Genomic DNA, 25990 nt, shown 5'->3' on the forward strand with positions numbered 1-25990 from the left:
CGAGTGAACTGACTTCAGACCCGTGGAGCCAGCTCCCCTGGGAGACACACAGCCTTTCTACTAAAAGGGCTTTTTAACCCACCACGACTCCCTGAGCTCCCAGAGAGACACTGCCTGCTGCCACCCTACTGAATGATCTGTGATACCAAGGCATTCAGGGACCCCACATGAGGCCTCCCCCCAACCCTGATGAGGATCTGTCATCCTCCAAAGACAGACCTGGGGAAACACACCCGAAAATGGGAACTGCCCAAGGTCAAACAGGTATTCAGAGCAGGGACAAGAACAGGGCTGTGTACTGTTCCATGGCATCACCTTTCAGGGCTCTGCTAGGGAAATGCGGCTGAGCTGGGGATGCAGGAGGCTGTGTAGACCTGCCGGGTGGGTGGAGAAACCAGAGGCCCACAGTGGATTGTCCCTGCCTGTGTAACCAAGATCCAAGAAGGCTTACATCTTTTCAAGAGAAACACCGGGGACTGCTGAGAGGCAGCCTTCTGGGTGCCCAGTTCAGGGCAACTGAGGCCCGCCCTTGCCCACTGCCCGGGGAGATGGGTGAGGAAGATGCCATCTTTGGTCTCCAGGTCCAGGTACGAAGGTTGCCTGGCACCACCTCTACCGCCTACCAGATTGCAGGCAGGGCCTGGCAGGTTCCTCCCTTTTCTCCCAAGGCCATCTGTGCTACACCCATAGGCCTTCGCCGCCTTTTTGCACAGAGGTGCCTGATTGGTGCCGGAAACACGGAGGTCCAGGGCCTCTTGGGGAACCACCAAGGAGCAAGAGCTCAAGCGGTGCTCCTCAGATGTGCAGGCCAGGGCAGGGCCCACCCGGGAAGAAGGCCGTTTGTTTTTCCATTTAGCTCAGAGGACGCAGAGAGAGGGCAGTCTTCTACAGAAAGACTGGAAAGTTGTTTTTTTTTTTTAACCGCGCGTCCTGAGCCTGTCCTGCCGTTCAAAGTAAGGCCCCAAATTTCCAGCTCTTTCTGGAGTGCTGGCAGCAGGCGAGGGCATGCGGGAACCTGTCCTCGGGGCCCCTCCCGCACAGCCGGAGGGGGGCCCCATCGGCTTAGGGCCCCATCGCCTCGCGCCCCCCCCCCCCAGCACAGCTCAGCGGCCGGCACGTGGGGAGGCTAACGCACCTGGAGGCCGCTCCGTGCCCACGCCCAGAGGGCGCTGCAGACCGGTGCCCGCAGTCTAAGACCGACGCCCGCCCCGCCCGCCGCCCTCCCGGACGGCGCCCCACTACCCTGGGCCAGGGCGGAAGGGGGCGCGCCTCGGACCCCGCCACCCGCGAGCAGGGGAGCTCAGACGCCGCGCGCGACGACCCGTGGGGACCGCAGCTCGGGAGGCGGGCGAGGCTCTCCCCGGCGGGGCGGGGCCGGGGGCGGGGCCGGGGCGCCGGGGGCGGGGCCGGGGGCGGGGCCGGGGCGCCGGGGGCGGGGCGCTCCAAGGGGCCGGGCTGGGCGGCTCAGGGGGCGGGGTCCTGGGGGTGGGGACTGGGCTGGCCCCGAGGCCCGGCGAGCTGGGGGTGGGGGGCTAGTTTGTGCAGCGGCGAAGGGCCTGTGGGTTTATTATAAGGCGGAGCTCGGCGGGAGCGGTGCGGGCGGGAGGCGCGCAGAGGAGTCGGGCGGCCGCGAGCGGACTGCAGCCGGCGGGTCCCGCAGCCTCGCCGGAGACCGCCGCGCGCGGGGCATCGCCCGAGGGTGCGGCGGCAGCGACCCGGCGGCCCGGCCGGAGCCCGCGCGGTCCGACCCCCGCAGCCCCCGCGCTCCCCGCCGGCCCGGGCAGCATGAGGCGCGCGGCGCTGTGGCTCTGGCTGTGCGCGCTGGCGCTGCGCCTGCAGCCGGCTCTCCCGGTGAGTGCGGCCCGGGCCGGCGGGGAGCGGCGGGAGCCGCGGCGGCACGTGGAGGGGGAGGGGAGCGGGGCTGGCCTTCCCGCGCTGGCCGGGCGGGCCCGGGGCGGTGACCGCGGGAGCCGGGCTCGCGCCGCGGTCGCCGCCGCCGTCGGTGGGCGCCCCGCGGAGAGGAGCCCGCGCCGGAGCCCGCCGGCCTGCGGGGGCGCCCGCTCCCCTCCGGGCGCTCGGGGCGCCGCAGCGGCCGGGGCTCCGCCGGCGGCGCGGGAGGGAGCAGCGACCCCGGCCGCGACGCCCCGCCCGCAGGCTCGGCGAGCCCGAGCGCCCGGCCCGAGTTAGGGCGCGGCGGGGGCGCGTTGGCGGAGGGGCGGGGGCCGGGGCCGGGGCCGGGGGGCGCGGCGGGGGTTCCGGGAAGTTGGCCCCGGACGCCGGAGCCCCGCGGGAACCCAACTTCGGGGCCGCAGAAGTTGTGCCGCCCGCGGAGGGCGCGCGGTGCCGGCCGCGTCCGGGCGGGGGGACCCGGGAGGGCCCTTCCCCTCCCCCCCGGGCTTTGTGCTGCGGCCGCGCGCGGGGAAGGCGGGTCCGCGGCCCGCCCCGGGGACCGGGCAGCGACGGGCCAGTGTGGCGGGGGGGGGGGGGCGCTTTGGGGAGTCCCGCGGGCCCGAGAGCGGCCTCCGCCCGCCGCCGCCCCCGCCGCCAGCCCGCCTTCCCCAACGGGGGCGCTTTGTTCTCGGCCCCTGTAACCCTTTCCTGGGCGCCGCCCGCCGCGGGCCGGGACCTGGGCGGCCGCCAGGTGTCAGCGCTGCCCGCGTCCGCCCCAGCCCACAGCCACCCCGGGACGGGGCGCGCGGCCGGGCTCGTCGCCTTCCGGACGTGGCGGGCTCTGGCCACCCCGTCGGGACCGCTCGGCCGGCCGGGGGCGGGGGGGCGCGGGGCCGGGGGGCCGGGGGCGGGGGCCGAGGGCCGGGGGGGCCGGGGGGGCCGCGCGCTCCCCCGGGAAAGTGGCGTCTGCGCGAGGCTCGGCGACGCCGGCCCCGCGAGCCGCCCTTGGGCTCTCCCCTCGCTCTCGGGGGCTCCCGGGGTCTGGCTCAGGTGCGGGGCTGCCCGGGCTCCCCCGAGAAGCGCTGCCCCGGCTTTGGAACCGTTGGAGCTGGAGTTGCGGCCGGAGGGTGCCAAGCCCGGGGGAGCCGTGGGCAGACGGGACTTCCGAGCGCCCTCTCGGTGCACTCCTGGCTCTCAGGTCCAAGAAGCTGGCATCTGGCTTCCTTCCTCTGTTCAGGTCGCAGCCCCTGCGAGACTCAGATTTTGTCCCGAACCGGGGCGGGGGGTGGCGGTGTGTGGCTTCCCTCCGTGGCCACCTGGCCTGCCTTCCCGGGCTGCCCCCCCCACCCCACCCCCCGGCCCAAGAGTGGGCCTCAGCCGAGGCTGCCGAGGTCGGGTTCTCCACCTATTTCCAGCCAGAATGGGGAGGAGTGCGCCTGCTGGTTCTTTGCCCACCGTGGTTGAAGCTGGCATCGTGAGCTGGGATCCCAGAGCCCCTGTTCACATGGGGGAGGCAGATGGGTTGTGAGGTTCTGTGTGGACCCGACCCCCAGAGTTTGCTGTGTGCTGGGTAACGGCACATGCCGCAGTAGGAGGAGGCCTTATATCTTGGCCTAGAAACTTTGACACGTTACAGAGGGAGACTCAGGACTGGGAGGCAGTTGAGTCTCAAGAGGGAAAGGATGGAAGGAGGGAGTCTCCTTAGAATGTGGTGGTGGGAGGGCTTCCTGGAGGGGGTGGCTGAGTGGAGCCTGAGAGCACTAAGCTTTGGGGTTAGACCTTGGCTTGGAGCTCAGGTTTTCTTTTTTTACTTTTATAAAGTGTGTTTTCTCTTTCCCAGTCCTGCCTTTTCCCTCCTACTGTGGGTGTCCCTGTTGGGTTAAAAGTGGGAATCAAGTGGCATAGAGGACACCCCCCCCCCCCGCCCTTCCTAAAAGAAATGAGGCAATGGGGTTTGCCGAAAAGAGGAGGAGGTCTCTAGGTTGCAGAGATTTGGTGCTCTCCCAGGGTTCCACTTTGGTCCCAGTGGGAAGCAGATCAGAACCCCCCTGGGGACCGGTGAGGTAGGGCGTGATCCTGGGCACCTGATTTTGAATGGACAAGGGAAGGCTGTTAGGGCAGGAGGTTGCTTGAAACCACTCCCAAGAGACAAGAACAGGTTTGTCTAAAAAGGGTTCTCTGTGTGTGTGTGTGTGTTTCCCGTGGTCTTTTGTTTCTTCCATGCCAGAAAAATTGCTTGTTCTGGAATAGTTATTTGCTGTTTTCCTCTCCTTCCCTTTTCTCTTTCTTGAAAGGCATAAAATCCCTTTTTGCCCTAATTATGGGGGCTAGTAGAGACATTTCCCAAAGGCCTGGCGGAGTGGGGGGGTGGGGTGGGGGAGGCGCTAACTGCCTCCTCCTGGGCTCCAAGCCTTCCAGAGGTGATGTCACTCCTGGCTTCAGCTCCACCAGGAGGGTGGAGCTGTTTTAAGTCTCTACCTGTGGCTCATGGTGGGTTCCAATAAAACCTCATTAACTGAGATTGGTGGGGAGAGGGATGAGAAAGGAGAGAGGCCTGGAAAGAATTAGTGAAAAGCTTGAATTTTTTAGTATTTTATAGAGGACTGTTTCCTATTGCAGAGTTTCGGATTCTGAAATCCCTTGGGAACGAGGTATCCTTGGTGTCCAGGTTTTCTTAGTGAGCTAAGAGTCCATATTAACCTCAGAAATATTCTTATTTTGGGCAGGTCTCTCTGCAATATTTATTTTCCTTCCTTTATTAACAAAAGAATACTAAGCATAACCTAATCTGGGGATGCTAGGGTCCTCGTTGTTGTCACTGTGTCACATTAGGCATTTAATCTCCCAGGTTGGTTGTGCTCCGAAGAGCACCTTGCTCCCTGTCCCAGGCGCCCCCAGGTTGGTACACTCTGCATCCTGCTTTGCTCTTTTCTTCCATCTGGGATTGCAGCCCGAGGTGACAGTTCTGGGCCTAAGTGTAGCAAGCAGCTTTCCTGTTGAGTTCTAATTTGCACTTTTCTCCAGCAGTACTAAGACACGAGTCACATTCATTAGAATGATCGCTGAGTTTTCAGAGCTGAGTGTCTCACTTGTGAGTAATGTTCATGATCTGTGGTGCGCACAGTTTCTGCCTCCGTGAACCCCGCTGAGATCTCTGCAGTGTCCTTGATAGTACCTAGAAGTGCCCACAGGCCCTCTCGATGGACAGGTGTGAATGACCTCTGGGAGGAGGCACCCGATGACCCCGGGTTCTGAGTTCCTCCGTCTGGCTTGAGTTGTAAGTGACTTGAGAGTCCCAGGTCGCCTGGGCCTGGCGAGGCTAACTCGCTATAAATCCTGATAGGAAGGCCCCTTGTTCTCTTCACCATGTTCTATTTGGATTGAAGTGCACCCTTCCGCGTGCGCCCGTACTGTTTGGCAGGCCAGAAAGAGCTTTGGATGCAGTAGAGCCCCAGGACCGAGCCTCAACCCTGCCACTAATTTACCATGTAATCTTGGGTGAGTCACTTCACCCCCAAGTCTCGATGTCCTCTGAACAGCGGACATCATACCTGTTCTCCCTGCCTCTTTTGGTCACTGCATATTCATTCCATAATGAGCACTTTGTAAGGGTTTGGAAACAAAAGTGCCGGAGAGAAAGGGAGCCATCGAGAGAATTCCTGGTACCTTTACTTGTTGAGCGCCCAATGCTTTTCTCCTATTCTTATTTCATCTTTACCCCAAACATTTACGATATATGTCGTTGCCCTGCTTTTGTGGATGGGGCCTAGAGAAGTGAGCCCCTCCAAGGGGAGCCCCTGATGCGGGAGAACCAGGATTTGTACGTCTGTGAGGGCACAAGGGTGGGACATGGATGGATGGATGGGTGGGCTGTCGAGTCTCCCCAGTGAAGCCCAGCACAGGAGGCTGCCTGAACCCTAGGAGGCCCTGTGGGTGTTTGCTGCTGCATTCCAGGGAGCCGTGGGTGTGCATGGGCTGGATGGAGGGGGCACTGGGCTGGGCTGAGCTGGCCTGAACAGTGCCTTTAGCTGTGCCTGAGCATTGGCAATCCTGGGCTTGGGTTGAGTTCACCCAGTGGCTTAGGGACAGGCAAGAGTTGCTCCTAGAAGCCGAGGTCAGGAAACAGTGGGACCCAGGAGGTGAGGGTGGGATGTGCTCCTGATGCCCGTGCAGGGGCCATATGTCCTCGGCTTGGTGCAGAGTGGCCTGTTGGGGCAAGTGTCCCCATGTTTGGATGGTGCCTGCGTGCTTGTCCCCAGGGCAGTAGCCAGTCTGCCCTGACTTTTATCTTAGGCACTAGGGGAACGTTTGTGGGATTAATAGAAATGTTTTGAAGCTTGGGAGGCAGGCACCATGGTACCACCCAAGTGACCAGATACCCAGGACTCCTGGCTTCTGTGCTGGGTTCCCTGCTGCCCCCCCCCCCCCCCCCCAAACACTAAGTCTCCCCGCAGGAGTAGCCCTGAGGAGAATGGGTCGTTAAATGATTTCTAGCCCTGGATCCTTGCTAGTTTTACAGAACAAACAATTTCCTGGTTTCTTCCTTCTTTTCAACAACCAATTTTGGATTTTGGGGTTGAAAGCCCACCCCCCCTTGAGGGCCTGCCTAAGAGTGTCTAGAGAGAAGGAATGGGATTAAGGGAGTCTGTGGAAAGAGGGCTTTTGGCGCCAGGATCCTGCGCCCTGGAACAGATTCAGCGCGGTGTCATTTCCCTCAGCTGTTCCAGCAGACGTTGGGCTTCAGACGGGAGTGTGCCTTCTGGAACCTCCCTGTGCGCGGGCTGGGAGCACCCTGACGGCGCCCACGGAGGGCAGGCATGTGCGTGTCCCTCAACACAGGGAGGCACGTGTGAGGCCCCAAAGGCAAGGTCCCGCGCCCCAGGTCACCGCAGCAGCTGTGCGACTTCCAATCGTCGCGCCAGCCCTGGGACGCCAGCTCGGTGTGCATAAAGGCACTGCTCCTGCCTGTCCTCGGGGAGCTACCATTGGTGGCGGAGGGGGCTCTAGAAGGCCCCTTGTATTTCTGGGCCTGAGGCAGGGGCACCTAGTTGGCTTCCCCGTACCGGTGCCCTGGGACCCAGAGGAGTGAGACGGTGATGGGGGTGCGGGGGTGGGGGGTAGGTGCTGAGGGGAGATGGGCTGAGCTTGCTCTGGAAAGTCCTGCTGCCCGTGGTGCTGTGCAGGTTTGGGGAGCCAGGGTGTCCAGAGGGGCGCGGGGAGGGAGTGCAGTGGCCAATCTTGGGTTTGGGACCAACCACGGATAGGGAGAGGGGAAGGCTGGTGGGCAGGGCTGCTCCTCGACACACCTGTCTGCCCGTGATGTTTCCTGCTGATGATGCATGTGCGTGGAGGCTTCCGGATGCACCCCCTCCTGCCTCTGGGGCTCCTTGAAGGTCTCTCTTCTCCTGGCGTTTGTTTATGGCTTCACGGACTGCCTCCTTGTAGGTACAGGCTGCTGCTTCCCTGGCCTTCAGTGCAGGGAAAACTCTAGTGAGGCCCCTGAGGGGGGCAGCCCCACCAGAGGCTGCGTGTGTGTGAGTGTGTGTGTACATACGTGCAGGTGTGGGGGGGTGGACACGCAGCATGGGTTGCAGCTACACCTGAGCTTTGCCTGGGTGGTCCTGACTCTGTTTCCCTGTTGGGCTCTCCTGCTGGTTTGGCTGCAGTCTGTTTCTGGGGGGAACCTGGTTCCCACCTGTCTGCAGCTTCCTCTTCAGAAGCCAGGGAGTGATCTTCCCCTCTCTCTCCTCTCCTGGTGGACTTTTTCATCTTCAGCTGCAATCGGACATTCCTCCATCCCTGGTGTTAGAAGTCTTTGGACTGGGTACCTGGGTGGCTCAGTGGTTGAACGTCTGCCTTTGGCTCAGGTCGTGATCCCATAATCCTGGGATCAAGTCCTGCATTGTGTTCCCCACAGGGAGCCTGCTTTTCCCTCTGCCTATATGTCTCTCTCTCTCTCTCTCTCTCTCTCTCTGTGTCTCATGAATAAATAAATAAATTCTTAAAAAAAAAAAGTCTTTGGAAGCTGCTCCTACAGAGAAGGGCAGCCGGGACACCCATCCTTCCTAGTCCCAGCTTAGGCCCTGACTGGCCTGGACAGGTCTTTGGCTCTGTACCTCAGTTCTCCCATCTGCTCAAGCCGTCTCCTTTCCCTTTCTCTGCTCTGATGGCCATGTGCTTGCAGAGAGACCTTGTCCTGGGGAGGGTGGAGGTGGCAATAGGGGACTTGGCTGGGGCTTAGGGTCCTCCACTGTTCTTTTCAGGGAACTTGAGGGGACACTCCCTGGCTGAGGAGTCATTTGTGGGGGTGGAGGGCAGGGCAGGCTGCTTGGAGGAGGTGGACTTAGAGCTCAGTGTGGGAACCAGAGGTGGACAGGGGACCCCGGGCAAGGTCAGACTTGGTGATGTTCTGCACACGCCCAGGCATCCTGGCCATGTGCCCCAGGTCCGTTCATCAGCAGGAACGGAAGCCATGTCGGGCAGGTTGGGGCAGTGGGGCAGGCGGGCATGTTTATCGCTCCACTTGTCAGCTGAGTCATGGTGCCAGGCCCACAGATCCTCCCCTGACACTCACCCAACCAGTCTTGACCATGAGCCCACTATGTGCCAGGCATGGGGTGGGGAGCAGCCCAGTGGGGCTGACTAAGGCTCTGCTACCTGCCTCCCAGCCCGGGCCCTCCTATTTGCTGCTGAGTGACTTTGTGCAACAGCCTGTCTTGGCCTCAGTGAGCCCATCTGTGAAATGGGGGGAGGGGGCAAAGAAGCCGAGGTGACCGTCCTGCATTGGGGTGTTCCTTGCATCCAGGCGTTCGTGGTGTCCTGTTGTGTCACAGGACTGGTGGGCATCTGGGCGGGGCCTATCTCTGTTCCTGCTGGCCCAGGAGAGTTCTTCCTTAACCCCTGAGGGTCATGAGCCCTCCCAGACTTGACCAGATCTAAAGCCTAGAACCTGGGCGCCTGCTGTGTACATAGCCCCGTGCAGGTGGGGAGTGGTTCGTCCCTGGTCCAGGGGCGGGTGGAAGAGAGGGTGGCCGTTAACTGGGACCAGACCAGACAGGAGGGTTGGTCTGTGCAGACAGGCCAGGGGAGCAGTGTCTGTAAAGGTCATTCACCGAGAACGTCTTCATCCCAGAATCCCGCGGCAGTTTCTGATGAGAAGCTCAGGCCAGAAGGCAGGTCATTTTCTGGCCACAGGGAGTGGCAGGGGTGGTGGTGCCCTGATGGGGGCAGCGGGGGTGGCCAAGGGGGTCAGGCCTGCTCCGGGACCATTCGTGGGTACCACTGACCTCCAGGGGTGTTAGGAGAGTTGTCCTGCCACAGTGACGTTGAACCCACAGGCTTTCCCACTTAGGGCTGCCTGGCACTTGCTGTGGCCACGCCAGCCCTTGTTGGGTCCCCTCTGGCCCTGGGTGGGTTGAATGTGGGGCGGTAAGGAGGGAGCTTCTGGAGGACCTGGGCGCATTCGTCCACCCCAGACCTAGCACGTGCCGGGCAGTGGGAGGCCCTGGGGGACCCGAGGACTGCTGGTTCCGTGCCACCCACACCACAGTGGCCGCTGACGCCCTGGGGCCTCGCCTGCCTGCTCGGGGACCCGACAGTGTCAGGTGCAGAGGCTGCACTGGCTTTCCTCTCCATGGCTTGTCAGCATCCTTGCTCCCCGAGAGACCGTCCGGGGCCTTGGAGGCCCATCTCCGGGGAGTGTCCCCGACAGATGCATGATCAGGTTTGGGCTCGCAGGGCCCCAGGCTGCAGGTGTTTCGGGAGCCTCGGAGACTGTGGCCGGGGCTGACATCGCTCCACCTTCTCCCAGAGAGAACTGCTGGGCCGCCGTGCTGCCATCTGTGGTGACCACATCTCCTCCAGGGTGCCATGTGGGGACCGCCTGGGCAGGAAGCCCTCCAGGCTGGCCAGGGCCTGTGGGCTGGGACAGTGGGCACACCTAGGCAAAGGGGGCTCCTCAGACTGCCCCGGCCTCCTCTCCCTGGCCTTTCACAGGCACTGGGCTCGGGGTACCCTGCAGAGGGGGGCCGTGGAGGAGGAGCATGCTTGTAAAGCTTCCCTGGGGTCATCCTGGTTGTTGTAAGGTCCTGGGAAGGCCTTGAGCTCTGGGTCCTGGGAGTGGTGTGAGGAGCAGAGAACCTGCGATCTCGCCCACCCTCCCCTCTACCCGCTGCAGAACAGGGCCCTGCTTCCAGACTCCTACCTGGGGGCTGGGCATCCAAGGGATACCCTGGTCCACCTTTCCTCCCAGTGGAACACCAGCAGCCTGAGCCTGAATGCTTGGGGTAGGTTCCAGGGTCCTGAAGCTGTAGGGCCCGGGATGCCAGGTGGGATCTAGAACTGGTTGGCCAGTCGGCATAGGTGAGTGTCACCAGGGACTGGGAGTGAGAGCAGTGAGAGGTGTCCTGTGGAGGCTGGGAAGAGCAAGCCGGTGGAGTTCAGATCATCCCCAGGCTCCATCACATCCTCCCCAGGTACCTTGGGCATGTTTCTTTACCTGCCCCCCTAAGTCTCACTTTTCTGTAAAGTGGGCATTTTCTTATGCCTTGGAGGGCTTTTGAAAAGACCCCAGGAAGTAATGTATGTGGCATGATTGAGAGCCCTTTGCTTGTCTGGGCTCAAGAGGAATAAGTCTAGGGGAAGTTTGGAGGCAGACTGTGTAGGGAGTCCCCTGGGGAGAGCCCCTGGTGGCAGTGGCAGCGGAAGGAGAACAGTCTGACCTGACCTGGGGGTGCAGTCACTTCATGTGAATGGCCGGCTGGTCTGACTCCGGTGCTGATGTCACAGGGTCTGAAAACCTGGCTTTTGCCCCTTCTCAGAAAGAGTCTTCACCGGCAGGCCAGACTCTGCTCGCCTCCACCTGAGCCTTGGCCAGGGGCTGGCTCCTGACCCCAAGGAGGTGTGGGCTGGGCCGGGGGGTGGAGGAGAATGCCAGACACCCGGCACCTGGGCAGGGGCTCGGGCCAGTTGAGCAGGGCCCTAGCCTGTGGGGGGCAGTGGCTTGCAGGGCTGCAGACTGAAGGTCACCCTGGAGAGGGAGCTCGGCTCGGCTGGACCACCGCAGGGTGCCGGGGGCCGGGGAGGCCCCACCTCTATGGTCCTTCCTTCTGCGCTGCCCTGGTGCCACCTCCCGTGGAAATGATGGCCTTTTTCTTCCTGAGGGTGAGAGAGCTACGTGGTCCTCACTGACGGTGGTTAACACAGGCCTGCCGATTGCCTGGCCCTTCATTGGTCCCGTGCCCTGGACTAACGATTTGTCCCTTTTGCCTCAATTTCTTTATCTGGAGGATGGCTGTGTACTAGCACCTTAGGTTATTGTGAAGATTAATTCAGCTACAGGTCTTAGATTAGTGCCTGGCACGTGGTGCACAATAAATATTAGCCCTAATAACTGTTTTTTTCCCGTAAGGCCTAATTCAGGTATTTCTCAATACCTGAGTATTGAGTATTTTCGAGTAACACCCAGCCCAGCTTAAAAGCCTTAGGTTCTTACTTCCACCCCTGACTGTCCCTGGGCCTTGGGCGCGGTGTTACGGCCCCTGCCTGTCCCGGGTGACTCCAAGCTCCGAAGACCAGGGCTGCATCCATAGCCTCCCTTCAGTTGCCTTAGCATCTGTGCGCAGGTGCTGCTACCGCCTGGAGCTCAGCGCTGGGCACGGGGGGCTCTGGGAGCCTTCCAGCCATCAGGAGGCCCCTGCCGGTGTTAGGTTGACAGTCGAGGGCCTTGAGGCTGCTTTGCCTCTGTTTGAGGTGAGATTCCACCAATAAGCTGGGGCGCAAGCCCAGCCTCTTCAGATCTGGTCTTCATGAAAATTCTGCCTTGGGTTGCTCAGGCCCCAAATTCCCAGTTCCACCCTGCCAGGGTGCCCCCATGGGACTCTTTCGAGGACACTCTGCCCTTCCTGTGTCTTTGGGCTGCCAGCAGCCTCAGTGCCTAATCAGTCTGAATTGTACTTTATCCCAGAGCCAGGATCCCAGGCTAGCCCGTTCTTCTGCAAGTGGGAGGAGCAGCCACGTATGTCTGTAGCTCAAAGTGGGAACAAAAGCAATTGAGTCTTTCTTGGGTATGGGGTTGGCTGGCAACCGTATTCTGACACAGGTTAAAAAATTTGCTCTTGGCATCTCCCAGCTTCTCTTTTGTAATCCTTTCCCATCTTCCATAGCTCCTACCCACCCACACTGCCCCAGTTCCAGAATGGGCCCCTCCCCCCATGTAGAAGTGCTTTATACTCTAGTGTGAGTGACTAGCACTGGATAGGCTTCCCAGAGGTTGTTTTTTTTTTTTTTTCCTTCCTTTCCCAGAGGTGTTTTAAAGAGGATGCTCTGCAACTGCAGGGACACTGACTGGGTAAATTTGGGTGATGAAGTGCTCCTGTTCTTTACACTCGCAGCTGGAGCCCTGACTAGTTGCAGGTGTGCGGCAAGCTACAAGTTTCTGCGTCTGTGAAACTTGTGACAATACTTTATTTAGACAGAGTAGGGGGAGGGTGTCTTTAGAAGCCCATGTGCCAGAAGTGTCAGGTCCCCAAGCCTGGTGGAATCTGGGGGTTAATCAGCCAGGGAGGAGTGCAAGGGGGCACCTGTGATGGCTGGGTGGGGAATTGTACCCTGAGCTTCTGGTCTTAGCTGTCTTGTTAGGATAGCCAGGGCTGGGGAGGGACAAGCCTCTGGAGGCCTCAACTACTCCCTCTGTCCCCATGGGTTGCCAGTTGCCATCTCAGAGTCATCTTGATTTGGAATATCTCCATCATGCTGCCTAGGCCGTAACCCTTGGGAAGCTGAGAGCAATGACACCGAGTCACTCTGGTCAAGTGCCCTTCCTCCCACTTGCCATGGTGGGTCCTCCCCCTGCCGAATGCCGTGTTTGTGGTGTACCCCTCAGGTGGGCTCTGCTGGAGCCGCTGCACCTGGCCAGCCCCTTGGGGGCAGGCCTTGACCTCCCAGCCATGGACTGGGAACTAGGAGTCCCCTTGCTGTCACTCAGTGGACAGATGAGGAACTTGAAGCGAGGCCTTTTCCAAGGTCATCCAGTAAGTTGGGCACAGAGCCCAGGCTCTACCCAGGTCTTCCTGGTGTTGGGTTTGGTCACTTTCCCCTGGCCATCTCTCGTCTGACTCCCAGGGTGGCCCCGGCCACAAAGGCTGGCAGGGCCAGGCCGGCAGCCTTGCTCAGGGCCCAGCCCAGTGCTCTCGCAGGCGGGGAAAGCAGAGGAACTGGTCTTCCAGCTCTGCAGCCCCACACCCAGCATCAGCTGGGCCCTTCCGAGACGAGTCCCAGCACGTGGGCTGCGAGCGGGCGCCAGCTCGGTGGAGGGGTGGGTATGGGATGCTGGTGGCAGCTCTCCCCTGGCTCGGGCCTTGGGCCTGGCACTGGCTGCCAGGATCCGTCCTCCCCCAACACAACCTTGTCCTCTCGGGTACTTGAGTTGGGCAGAACGAGCCAGGGCAAAGGGCTCTGTGGCCTTGACCTCAGGTGTCCCATCATAAAGCCCAACATTCAGGTGCCATGGGAAATGCTGCTGCAAAGGGCTACTTTAAAGCTCAGTGCGGATGCTGCCCTGCACCCTGGCCCTGCCCTGGAATCCCCCAGATGGTGAATTCTGTGTCTGAGTGGCAGGGTAGGGACAGCTCAGGTGGGTTGTGTGCGTGTTTGCGGGGAAGGCTATATGACTAGGAGGTCCCCTGCAAGGTGCTCCTGCCAGTAGAAGTGCTGATGGGGGTTGGGGGCCTAGGTGCCCTCATGGCTGCTCAGGGTGAAGGCCGACTAAGCCCCCTGTCACCCTGCTGCTGTTCCCCAGGCCCCTGCCGCCCTGGGCCATGCCCATCACACCCTCTGCAAGTCCCAGCTTGACTTGGTTCTGGCAGAGAGACAGTGAGCTGATAAGTCCCCGTGCCTGTCAGGCCGGAAACGCTGATGCTTCTCTGAGGCACTGGTGGGGCCCCTACCCCCCTGGGAGTCATCTGAAGTGGGGTCCTCAGGGTCTTGAGGCCAAAGCTGGGGAGATCTGTGCCTCTCAGTGCCCTAAGCACGTCTCCCTGGCAGCTCCTAAGTGAGGAAAGAAGTCTTTGGAGAGAAAGTGATTTATCTGCCGGCACCCTGATATCCTGGGCCAGGAGGGAGCCGGTATCTTCCTGGCCATGGCCTGTAGTCCTGCCCCTCCCACCTAACCTGGCTGTCTATGGCCAACGCAGCACCCCTATAGCATTCTGGCCCCGTTGACAAGGAGTTGGGGGCACTGCTCCCACGTCCCAGCCTAGCCCGTTAGAGCACTAAGGGAGTTGAGGGTCTAGCCAAGCCCCCTCTGTTGTCTAGAGAGAGGCAGAGAGCTGCCCAGGTCCCCGCCCGGGGCCAGCCACCCTGGTCAGGCTCCCCCGCCTCCCCTGGCTCTGGTCCTTTCCGTGAGACCCTTGGTCTAAGATGCTTTGGGTGTGACCTGCCTGGCCTGGCCCCTCAGGTCCATGCATAGGCCTTGTTAGCTAGGGCTAGAGGAGGGGGTACAAATGATGCCCCCGGTGAGGAAAGCAGAGTCACAAACCCCCTGCTTTAGGGCACCAGGCGTTCGGTGAACCGCAGGAGTGGGGCTGCGTGTTCTGCAACATTCTTTCCCCTGCCACCCCCCCATCTCCCACCCCATTTCCCTGGACAGGCAGGTGTCCCTGAAAGGCTACAGTGAGGCTCTGCAGCCCCTGCTCCCCTCCCTGGTCTGCCCCCTCCCGGGGTCCCACCCCTCTTGCCAGGTCAGTGCCTCAGGCCTGAGATACCACGGGGTCCTGCAGCCCTGGGCCGGCAGGGCGGGCTGGACGCAGCCTGGGCTTTGTCCGCTGCTGCGTGTGCTGCTAGCAATGGGAGGGCCCGTGCCTCTGCAAGTTCAGGATTTCCTTTCCTTAGCTCCGCTTAGCTTTTTTGCAGACGAGGCAATCACTTGGTGTACTGTGTGCGGAGGGCGGATGGATCAGAAAGGTAGAGAATGTTCCAGAGCCATCTTGTGTCCCGTCGTCCCCAGGGCTTGTTTACAGGGGTCTGTTGCTATTTGGTGCCGCCTCTTTGAGCACGACCTGAGTGAGGGTCTTGGGACCTTTGTAGGGTTGGCCTCCCCCAGAGCCCAGGTCCTGGGCAACTCCAGGCTAGATGTTTTCCTGTCTAGGTCACTGTTCCCCACGTAGAGTCTGCATACCACCACAGGAGAGCGGGGACTTTGTTCAACACCGGAGCCCTGGGCCTTTGTCCCAGACCCACTGAATCAGCCTCGGGGATGGAGCTCAGAAGACTTCACCTCCAATCGTCTCCTGGTGATGCTCAGGGACGCTGAGGAGGAAGAGAGCCCCTGGCCTGGACAAAGGCAGTGGTTTGCATGTCACTTTGGGTCAATTTGGCATCCCAAGGCATAGGTGGGGGTATATGCTAGGGTTCTGTAGCGGAGGCCTCAGGTCTTAGGCGTTATGAACTCTGGGGGGGGTGTGTTGGGGCGGAGGCGGCAGGGGGCTCGTTTTCCTTAGTTCCAGAGATCTGACCAAGAAACTGAGGGGGGCAAGGATTTCTTTAAAAAGAAAATTGTGACTCTCTTAACCCTCCTGAGCATGCCTGCAGCCTCGTGGGACCTCAGTGGGTGGGAGAGATAGGAGAAGCGGGTCCCCTCAGGTCAACAGCCCCAAGGCTGGCACCAAGGCTGGCTGCTTAGGAAAGGCCATGGCTAGCCTCTTTATCTTTGGCTTCCCTGGACACTAGTAGGGCTTGTGGACTCAGTGACTTGGCTCAGCTGCCCGGGCTTTGTCGCCCCACTGGGACAAATATGGCCAACAGATACCTGAACCTCCTTTCCTGCTGGATGAGTGAGCCTGCCTCGCTCTGAGGTCCCCAGCGTGGTTAAGGTTGGTGACTTGGGGCCAAGCATTGTCTTACTCTCTCTAGGTCTGCCTGGAGGCTTCAGGTCCCAGCCCCAGGGTCCCCAGAGGGTGACCCTCTGTGCCCCAGTCTCCCTTTGGGAAGCCCAAGGTGGGGCTCCTGGCTGTGTGCCCTGGGAGCTTGCCAGGACCGGGACCAGACCAAGTCTTTTCTCTCCAAAGCCCCTGGATGGTGATCCTTTTGATGTTAAGGACCCAGTTTAACACCCATCCGTAACCTCCTTACGCGATACTGTACTTTGAGCAGTGTGTGGTTGAAAGAGCAGCACCATCCAGTGAACTCAGTAATGCTTCCCGGAGGACTCGTGCTTCATCCATCACATAGGTCAGGCAGCAGGGGACACATGGTTAGTGATTCAGGGTGGGGTCTTTGGATGTGTTGGCTGCCGTTGATGGGGTGGCGGGAGTCCAGGGAGCAGGTGGACAGGCGGCCTCTTCCGTTCGTCCAGAGTTAGAAGCCACCGTCTGCACTTGAACCCCTCCGAGATGTCCACTCGTGGACACAAGGGTGGGACCTGTGACCCAGCCATGGAGCCCTTGTCCTCTAGGTGTCTCGGAGGGATTCCACATGGCTCCAGGCCCCTGGGGTGGCCAGGGCAAAGGGGCTGCTCAGATGGATGTTGCCAAGGACAGCGTCCCTCTCTCTGGCCAGGGAGGGCTGGGCTTGAGGCTCCACCTTCTTGAAGCTCCTCTGCCCACAGACTCCTGATCTGTTCCTGGGAATGGCTGGTGGCAGCTTGATGCAGACTTCCAGCCCCTGGTGGCTCAGAAACGATGTGGGCTGGCACCCTGATCCCCTTGGCTGCTGGGATAGGGCTCAGGGATTCTTACCTGTGATACTCTCACCCCATTGGCCCTCTCATCCCTTACGGCTAGGCTGACCAGACTGGCCTCTTGGGATCTGTGCTACGGAAGCGAGCACAGACAGGCATCTTAAAGTAGATGGGCCAGCCACGGGGTCTTCTGGGGCTGGAGAGGGAGAGAGCCGGGCAGGTGAGGAGAGCACGTGCGGCCACAGCTCGGTGGCCTTGGGCAAGTCCCTCATCTTGTCTGTTTTCAGTTCCTCATCTGTGGGAGTTGCTAATCTCGGGCCTGCCTGCCCCAAAGGGTAAAGGTGGAAAGGTCTAGAAAGTGTTTCCAGGGCCCGAGAAGGCCTCAGTTTCTCATATGCTCTTTCCTGCTCCGCTGGAGCCCTGACCCGGGTCCCCTCTCCAGCCCTTCCACGCAGTTCGGGTGTGGCCACAGACCAGGGTGGCAGAGATGGAGATGGGCCAAGTTCCTCTCATACTCCGGGTCCCCCAGCCTCCCTGTGTCTGCCCCATGACCCCCGCCCTCCACTGGAGTCAGACCTGGCCAGTGGGCTTCTAAGGGTCTGTGCTGTGGGTGGGGAGGGAGCAGATTGGCCCTTACTTTGAGCAAACAGAACGTGCTTAGATCTTAACTACAAGGGTTTCGGTTTGTTCAATGAGAAGTAGATCTTTCTAGGACTCGCACAGGCTAAGGAGCCCCATTAAAGGTGTGAGCTGGCCTGCCTTTACCTTCCCAGGCTGCTTGAGGTGGGTTCCAAGCTGGGCCAACCTGTCCCCAAGCAGCCCCAGGGGCTGTGGCCACATGGTGTTGCAGGGACCCCCGGCGGAGGCAGCGCTGCAGGAGGTCTCGGGCAGCTGGCCACAGGCCCTTAGCATAGCTGCCTAAGTGAAACTGGAAGTCTCACCCAAAATGCCAGAGTCAGCGGGCACCGAGTGATCCAAGTTCAGACCGAGCAGTTTCTGCTGATTCCTCCCCAGGGAGCTGAGGTCCTCAACCAAGGTTCAAGCTGGAGGGGAGCAGGAGGTCACTGCAGCCCTTCCCCTGGTGGAGACCCAGCCCTGAGAGGGGAGGGGCTGCCCTGAGGCCAGGGAGCTGGTTTCAGCAGAGAAAGCGTTTGCTCAAGAGCTTGTTGTGTAAACAAGATCGCACAGGGATAAGGTGAGCCCAGTTGACGGAACAAATTGTTTTTAGGGACTGGGCAGATCCACAGTCTTATCTGGTGGCGAAAGAGGCCCCGTTCTTGGGAAACTGCTAACCTGTTGGGGCTTCTCCGTGTAGGTGAGAGGCTGGGCCTCCCTGGCGTCTGCCTCCAAGGTTGACAGGGTCCCGCTGCACTGGGTTCTCCGCAGGCCTCCTCCCCTCACCTGTGGGGTACGGCCTGGACCCCAGACTCGGGCTTCTGCTGGGGGATTTGGCTCTCGTTGCTCCGCGGCTGAGGCCGCTCTGGCTTGATCATGCTCCTCGTTGAGCATCCTCTCCGGGACGCAGTCAGTGCACTGGGAGAGCTGCTCTGCTCATCCTCTGGGGCCTCCTTGGGAGTCGTGATGGCAGGTGGAAGCACTGGAGGGGTGGGGGTCCCCTGAACGCTTGCTCCCCCTGCCCCCAGGCAAGCTGCCTGGTGGGAATCCGTCTGCTGGGGCCTGGCATGCATGTTGGGGTGGGGTACCCACTCTCTGCCTGGTGAGCAGTATTCTTTGCTACTGAAGGGTACGGGCTTAGGGGAGGCAAGCGTAGCTTCGAAGCTCGTGGAGACAGGACAGGTGTCGGCAGCACCACCTGGGGCCAGCGCAGACAGGATGTGGCCTGAGGTGCAGGTGGAGGGCCCAGACTACGGGAATTCGTTCAGATGGGCCGCGAGAGCTCAGACAGGCCTTTCTGGGGCCAGAACCGTTTTCTTGGGGGTGAGGGGAGACGTATTTGGGTTTTGTACTTTCAGAGGAAGCTCAGTGGTATTTCTAGCCTGGTAGTTTCTACACGTGTCTGAAGCCTCCCTCTGACCTGAGCCCCTGGCCGCCAAGCCTCCACCTGGTCCAGCGCTGCCCCAGGCAGCCTCAGGAGGCCAAAGGTCCTGCTTGTCCCTCCCTGCTCTGCTCCATTCAAGAGTGAAGCTCTGTGGCCTGTGGCTAGGACCCGGCGAGGCCTCTCGGCCGGAGGAGGCCTGCTGCCTGGGCCAGAGCCTGCCTCTGACAAGTCTATGCAGAGCCTCCTGTCACCTGGCCCCGTCCTGCCGCTCTTCTGAAACCCTACCGCCTCCATCCCATCTCTTCCCAGCAGGCACCAGAATCCTCTTACCCATGCTGAGCGGCTCTCGCTCCCCAGGTTAGAGCAGTGGCTGCCGTAGGTCAGGGGCCTTCTGCAGGCCAAGGCTCTGTTAGGTTCTTCATGTGCGTGACCTCATTGAATTTCTGCAACTATCCTGGAATGTAGATATTACTACTGCCCCCATTTTACAGATGGAGAGACTATAAAATGAGGCTATAAGAGATTTACTCGGCTAGTGTGGCTGAGGTTAGGGGGTCTCTAAACCCGTGTGCTCTGAATTGTGCTGCTCTGCCTCTATTCAGTTTTTGTTCTGGCTGAGACAGCTGTTTGCACACAGGTCCCTACCAGGCCAGCAGCCCATTAGTCGGTGCCTCCTGAGTGCAGGACCCCTTCTAGATCAGTGTCATCTGTCCCCAGCCTAAAGGGCACCCTGTCCTTCCTTCCCCAAGGGGGTCTGGACCCAGTCCTTCCCATGGATGAGAAAACAGGCCAGGTGCAGGAAGACACAGTGTAGCCAGGCCTGGGGCTGTCTTCTGCGGGCAGCCCTGCCTCAGCACAGCTCCTCTTGTGACCATCCCTGACCTCTCCCCCGGGAGGCTCTCGATGTCCATACCCTGATGCCCAGCATGCTTGGACAGTGCCGCTCTGGAGTCAGGTTACTGGGGGATTATTTCTGGAGCTCTAAAAAACCCCAGTATTGGACCCTGATGGCCCCAAGACCTGATTTCAGTGTTGCGTGAGCTCACAGGTCCCACTGGGGCTGTGGCCTCTGTTCCCAGTAATGGCATCTTCTGCTGTTCTTCTAGGAGGTCTGGGGCTCCCTTACCAGACTGCGCTTCTTGGGACAGGAACCCTGCCCCTTCTCATGTGTTTTTGTACCCCCAGCACAGGGCTGTGTCATCGTATTATTCAGGGGTTTGTGGGGGATTGGAGGGCTGCCCCGAGCTGAGGGTGCTGGAGCCAAACACACAGGTGTCTTTCCTGTGCTGTGTGTGTGTGTGTGTATGGAGGGGGGCAGCTCACCCAGCTGTCTAGGACAGGGACCTCAGAGTAGCAGGGCCTCAGCCAAGCCTCCACTCATACCCTTTTCTGATCCTTTTCTAGCAAATTGTGGCCACAAATGTGCCCCCCGAAGACCAAGATGGCTCTGGGGATGACTCTGACAACTTTTCTGGCTCCGGTGCAGGTGAGTGGACGTGACGGCAGTGGGCTGTGAGCTAGAGGTAGCAGGCAGGCAGCCCCCTGGCTGGGCCTGGAGGGTAATGCTAGGGAAGAGAGTGGGGTCCACGCTGCAAGGAGAAGGCATGTATGGGCTGGAGGAGTGAATGCTGGGGTTCCAGGAGGCCCTGGGGGCCTTGTTGGGGAGACTTGGGCTCTTATTCTCCTAACTCCCTGGGCAATCTTTGAAAAGGTGGACTTCTCTGGGCTTCTATTTCTTCATCTGTAAAATGGGAATGTATCTTGACTTCGTAAGACTTTTGGGAGATAAAAAGTAACACAGAGCCTAGTGGGGTGTAGATCCTCTGTGATGCTCCCTCATCTTGCCCTCTTTCCCCTTTCCCTGGGGGAGTGAAGTCCTTGAGCCAGGGGTGATCAGGGAGGCCTCCCAGGGATGGGGCTCTTCAGCAGGATTTTGGAAGAGGGCTGAGGCCATCCGTGGGCAAAGTGGCCAAGGTAGGGGCCTGGGAGCTGGAAGGTGGGGCACAGGCCTCTGTTCTTGGGGGGCTGGGCCTTTCTGGGGAGAGGGCAGGTGGATAGGGAGGAGGCCAGAGAGGTGTGTGTGCCAGGGACTGGGCATTCAGACTCCCCACCCAGGGAGTGGGCTCCAGCGGCCACAGGAAAGGTTCCTTCCCTGATGGCCTAGATGTATCCTGGCACCAGGGACCACGCTGTCCCCAGGCACGTGCTGGAGAAAGAGCAGCTTTCCTCCTCTAATTTCCAAAGCTGAGTTTAGCCTCAGCTGGTTCTACCCTGGGGAACCAGCTGATCACGAGAGGGTTTGTTCTGCTGGTCGGAGTGCGGGCCCGTGTCCCTGCCGTCCTGCCCGGGTGAGCTCGGCTGCCCCAGATGTTTTGGGCCTTCCCCGCTCCAACGAGCTCTGCTTCTGGGCCTCCAGGTGCTCTGCAGGACATCACCTTGTCACAGCAGACCCCATCCACCTGGAAGGACATGGCACTTCTGACGGCCACGCCCACGGCTCAGGAGCCCACTGGCGTGGATGACATCAACAGCTCCACGTCTATCCTGCTGACCAGAGAGGGCCCCGAGGGGGGAGAGGCCGTGCTCGTGGCAGAGGCGGAACCCGGCTTCACCGACCGGGAGAAGGAGACTGCCCACCCCCCCAGTGAGAGCACGCCGCACCCCACCACTCACAGGGCTTCGACCGCCAGAGCCACCACGGCCCAGGGCCCTGCCACCTTCCATCCCCACAGGGACGCGCAGCCTGACCACCATCAGATCTCGGTTCTTGCAGAACCCAACCAGCTCGACCCTCACACCCCGAGAGTGGAGGACGGAGGTCCCTCTGCCACCGAGAGGGCCGCCGAGGACGGAGTCTCCACTCAGCTCCCGGTGGGAGAGGGCTCTGGGGAGCAGGTGAGTGCCCGCTGGGGTCCCCCGTGTCTCCTGGGCCGGGGGTGGCTGCTGCTACCTGGTGGAGCACAGTGTGGGGGGCTGAGGGGCGCTGGCTGGCTCATCCGGCACACCCAACACCCTGTGTCCCATAAGCATGTCCCGTTCCCCACCGTGAGGAAGGATCACGAGGTCCCACCTTCCCCTGCGTCTAGGGCCAAGCCCGGGGTGGGGGGCCAGGCTAGACCTGAGACCAGAGCAGAGCAGCCCTTCCCGAACTGAAGCGAGCGACTGGAAGGGCTCTACCGGGTCTTTCTGTCTTCTAGTCGTGGCGACTTTACACTTAACATGAACACGAGCCTATTTATTTTCATATAAATACCTGTTGCTTTGTATCACTCGGTGTGACGTCACTGCCACAGTCCAGCCAGGGTCTGGGGTGATACGATGAGAGGTGCCTGACTTTGGGGTCCAGGAGGTCTGGGTTCAGTGTGTCTGAGCCGGTGGCTGCAGTGACCAGGGAGGCCCGAGCTGCTTCTGGGTTCGGAAATAAAACTGGAGGTGGATGCCGCCGCCGCAGTGGCCCACCCCGGCCTGAGACTGTCCCTTGCCTCCCGTAGGACTTCACCTTTGACGTATCTGGGGAAAACACGGCGGGGACAGCTGTGGAGCCTGACCAGCGGAATCAACCCCCAGTGGACCGTGGGGCCACGGGGGCCTCACAGGGCCTCCTGGACAGGAAGGAAGTGCTGGGAGGTGAGTTTCTCTCAGGTGGGGCGGGGGGTCTGACTGCGGCCACCTGGAGGGCTGCCTGGTGTTGGGGGACTGGCTCTTTACCGGGAGGAGCACCGAGCTGAGCTGGCCTCCCTGCCTCCCACAGGGGTCATCGCTGGAGGCCTCGTGGGGCTCATCTTCGCCGTGTGCCTGGTGGGCTTCATGCTGTACCGGATGAAGAAGAAGGACGAGGGCAGCTACTCCTTGGAGGAGCCCAAACAAGCCAACGGTGGAGCCTACCAGAAGCCCAGCAAGCAGGAGGAGTTCTACGCCTGACGGGGACCGGGCTCCTCCTCCCCCTGCCACTCGCTAGGCCCCCACTTGCCTCTTCCATGAAGAACTGCAGGCCCTGCCACCATGCCGCCTCCCCAGCTCCCTGCCCACGGACTTCCGGGGCGCGCTGGGGGCTCTCGACTCTGCTTCTCTGACTTCTGCCTGGAGACTTGGGCGCAGGGGCTTTCTCGCGCGTGACCTTTCCACCACAGCCAGCACCTGGCATCTCCTCATTCTGACTCAGTTTCTCCTACCTGGAGCAGCCCCTCCCCAGACCCAACTCTGGAGAGAAAGGGGACCCCGCCGCTTCACCCCTGGAGGGGCCTGCTGGCTGAGGGCTGGCACATCTGTAGCACTTGCTGGTGGAGACCAAGGGTCTGGGGGCATTTCTACCCCCCGCCCCCCGTCTCCCTCCCCCCCGAGTGGCGGGGAGAGGAGTGCAGAGCTCCACCAGATTCACATTGTTTTGTGGGGAGGTCTCATTTAGATATCAACTTGTTTTTGCACATGTTTCCTCTAGTTTCTTTGTTCATAGCCCAGTAGACTTTGTTACTTCTGCGGTAAGTTAAGTAAGTTGATTCGATTACTCCCATCTTGCTTCCCTAATCTACGGCGAGGAGACAAGCATCCAGGGTTAAGACTTTTTTTTTTTTTTTTTAAACTAGGAGAACCAAATCTGGAAGCCAACATATAGGCCTATGTTGTGTGTTGTCTCTGATTTTGTCACTCACGTGTGCAACAGGGTATGGAATGTGTGTCTGTGGCCCCGGCGGTGGGCTGGCTGGTCCTGGCTGCCGTGAGCAGTTCCTCTGGAGCGGTCAGGCCTATGCCCATGGACTCAGGGCCGCTGCCATGGCTCAGGCCGCTGTCATATGGGGGAGCTGCGTGAGAATGGAATCCTGGCACCTCTGGCTGGGGACCGAGGAGAGAGGGAACCGTCGGGTAGGAGAGGTGCAGTGGGCCCAGAGAACCTCCTACGGACCCAGCCCTCCCTTTGGTCCCCCAGAGAAAAAGTCTCTGGGGGACACTTTTCCTCCAGAAGGTGATGAGAGGGGTCTGGGCACACCTGGCACGGAGCTGATCCACAGAGGACCAGGTTCACCTTTGATTAGCTCCTGTGGCCCTGCCCTGGGCTGGATTCAGGAATGTTCCAAAGAGTGATAGTCTTTTGCTTTTGGCAAAACTCTACTTAATCCAATGGGTTTTTCCCTGTACAGTAGATTTTCCAAATGTAATAAACTTTAATATAAAGTAGTCATGTGAACTCTACTGCCTTTGCTTCTTCTCTCTGTGCTGGTCGTGTGGACGTGACCAGCCTGCTCTCTAAACACAAATGATATTGGGAAACTTGGCTAAAAACTCTGTGCCTTTATCTTTCCCGTGGGGAGGGATTCTGGGGCCAGAGTCCCTCTGGTTTGTTTGCTCTTTGTTTTTTGTCTTTGCTGAAATTCTTCTGGAGGTCAGTAGGTCCAACCAAGGTTATATAAGGCCTGATAGAGATTTCTGTGTTGCCAAGCTTGAAGCACCGTCTCCGAAATGGCTTGAGAAGCTGTGATGGCTCCAGCCCAGCTTCACCGGAGGCCGCCGGCCCCACGGAGGCCCGGAGCCAAGGCCTGCCTCTCAGACACCTCGGACGGACCTCCTCTCACACCTTTGCGAGGACCCGAGGCCCCCAGCCCGGTCCTCCTGGGACCTCTTGTACTTGCCTATTTAATTTGACAACGTTCCAGCTGCTCTGTTGGCTGCTCCAAGAGGGGGGCCGTCTGTGACTCAGAGAGATGCACCGCCAAGCAAAGGGAACCTGTGCTCTGTGTTCAATACTAGGACTTTCTGCCCGGAGTGTGTGACTGGACATGACTTGGGGGTGGGGTGGGGGGTGGGGAGGGGGTCCGTGACTGCTCATCTCTGCTCATCCCTGGGGTGGCGCCGAGCCTGTGGCTGGGCCCATTCGTGTAACTGTAATAAACAGTACTTGTCATTTGGGCTGTGGTGGTGGTGGAGTCTCTTCTTCGCCTGGCCGTGCCCTTGCCCTCTTGAAGGGAGCCTGGCCCTGGGGTGGTGCTCCCGCTCTGCCCTCTGTCTGGCCTTTGTCATCTCACCTCCTCTCAGGGCTCCCTCTTACCGTCTCCTCCCCAGCCTGTCCTTGCTCCCCTTCTAGATAATTTCCTACCTTGACACAAGGGCTCCCTATAGACACAGAGTTAGCTGACCGCTCTCTGCACTCCTTGTCCTGCAATTCTGGAAAGCTCACCAGTGAACGGTCTCAAATGCCCAAAGCCTAAGAATGTCTACACGTTAAGGAAAAACTACAGTGAAAATCTTGGAGGTTGAGAAAGTGCAATGTGCTGTGGGAGCCCCAGGGTTCTAAGGGCGTCTGGCTGCCCTCCCCTTGCTCAGAGTCCCAACCAGGCTGGGGGTGGCCACCAAGTCCCTCAGCTGCCCCTCCCTGGCGGGTCTCCCTGCCTGAGGCTCTTGGCATCAGACCCTCTGGGGCTGGGTTGGACCCCAGGTGTGTCCTGTGAGCACAGGTGGAAGGGACCATTCCTTCTAGGGCCCTGCACCCATGGGTGGGGGAGGTGGGGGCAGGGAGAGCATGCTCCGGGCTGCTTCGCAGGGTGAACTGTGCTTTCCCCAACACACTGCCTGACGCGTTCGAAGGCTGAGACAGAGTCCTTAGTTTGTTCATTTATATGACACTGAAAAGCCCAAATGCCTATTCTCTGCGAGGGCACGATTGTGGGCAACTTCATACTTTGCACCTCCACTGAGCTCACTGCGGGCCAGATGCTGCTCAGCACCACTACCAACCTCTCAACCCGTCTCGGAGCCCGAGCTTCTGTGAACTAGGCCCACTTGGCAGACACAAACGGGCACAGAGGAAAAGTGGCTTGCCCGTAGTCACAGGCCAATGAGCAGTGGAGCTGGGGCTTGGAAGCAGGTAGTCTGGATGCCAAGCCCACTGTGGGCCATGCACACATTGAAGGTGGCTCTAGGACCAAGGAGGGTTGATGTCCCTTCCCCCTGGGACCTGCCAGGTTCCAAGACCCAGTGTCCTGGGCCACTGGCTCTCTTGCTCTGCTAACTGCCCTTGCTATTCTAAGCCCCCAGCGGGGTCACCCCACCGGAGGGCATGACCTGTGCAAGAGAGTGCCATAAAATGGGCTTTACTGAGTGAGCCTAACGGGGGGAAGAGCTAACGTGAAGGGCTAACACATTGTCTTCAAGTTCCTCGGGCACCCCAGCCTCAAGGAATTAATTTCTCCATCCCTCTCTTCTCAGGCCTCAGCTAGATGCCCTACTCCCCGCGGCCTTGACCTGCTTACCCCCTCTTTCCTGCTTCCCCAAGTCTCTCCCTCCCCACCCCTGGGAATGGAGCAATTGGGTCCTGTTTCCCCTTCTCCCCATCTTGCCATCGTGCCCATGGTGCGCCTGGCGATGTGTCCATGCATTCATTGTATGGGGATGGGGCGCTCCTGGAATTTGCCGCCAAGAGTTCTTTCGAGTTATTT

General features: G+C 60.1%; 1 protein-coding gene across 2 annotated transcripts; it reads left to right on the forward strand.

Annotated features, from left to right (window-relative positions):
• Positions 1–1541: 1541 nt before the first annotated feature.
• SDC1 (syndecan 1) lies at positions 1542–24464 on the forward strand. 2 transcript variants are annotated; one of them, XM_041755512.1, is made up of 5 exons: positions 1542–1851; positions 19968–20049; positions 20980–21458; positions 22055–22190; positions 22315–24464. In XM_041755512.1, exons 1-5 carry the CDS (start codon positions 1786–1788, stop codon positions 22482–22484), a joined length of 933 nt encoding a protein of 310 aa, XP_041611446.1. In that variant the 5' UTR covers positions 1542–1785; the 3' UTR covers positions 22485–24464. The 2 variants fall into 2 exon arrangements, with proteins under 2 accessions (XP_041611446.1, XP_041611445.1); XM_041755511.1 differs by lacking the exon at positions 1542–1851 and adding an exon at positions 4068–7331.
• Positions 24465–25990: the final 1526 nt, after the last annotated feature.

The sequence above is a fragment of the Vulpes lagopus genome, chromosome 5 (assembly GCF_018345385.1).
Source record: "Vulpes lagopus strain Blue_001 chromosome 5, ASM1834538v1, whole genome shotgun sequence".
In the NCBI taxonomy this organism is placed as follows: domain Eukaryota; kingdom Metazoa; phylum Chordata; class Mammalia; order Carnivora; family Canidae; genus Vulpes; species Vulpes lagopus.

Coding starts and splice junctions, on each gene's coding strand:
- SDC1 (XM_041755511.1), top strand. CDS start 7,230: ATGTGCGTGGAGGCTTCCGGATGCACCCCCTCCTGCCTCTGGGGCTCC. Junction 7,332..19,967: donor GCTTCACGGACTGCCTCCTT/GTAGGTACAGGC, acceptor ATCCTTTTCTAG/CAAATTGTGGCCACAAATGT. Junction 22,191..22,314: donor CAGGAAGGAAGTGCTGGGAG/GTGAGTTTCTCT, acceptor TGCCTCCCACAG/GGGTCATCGCTGGAGGCCTC.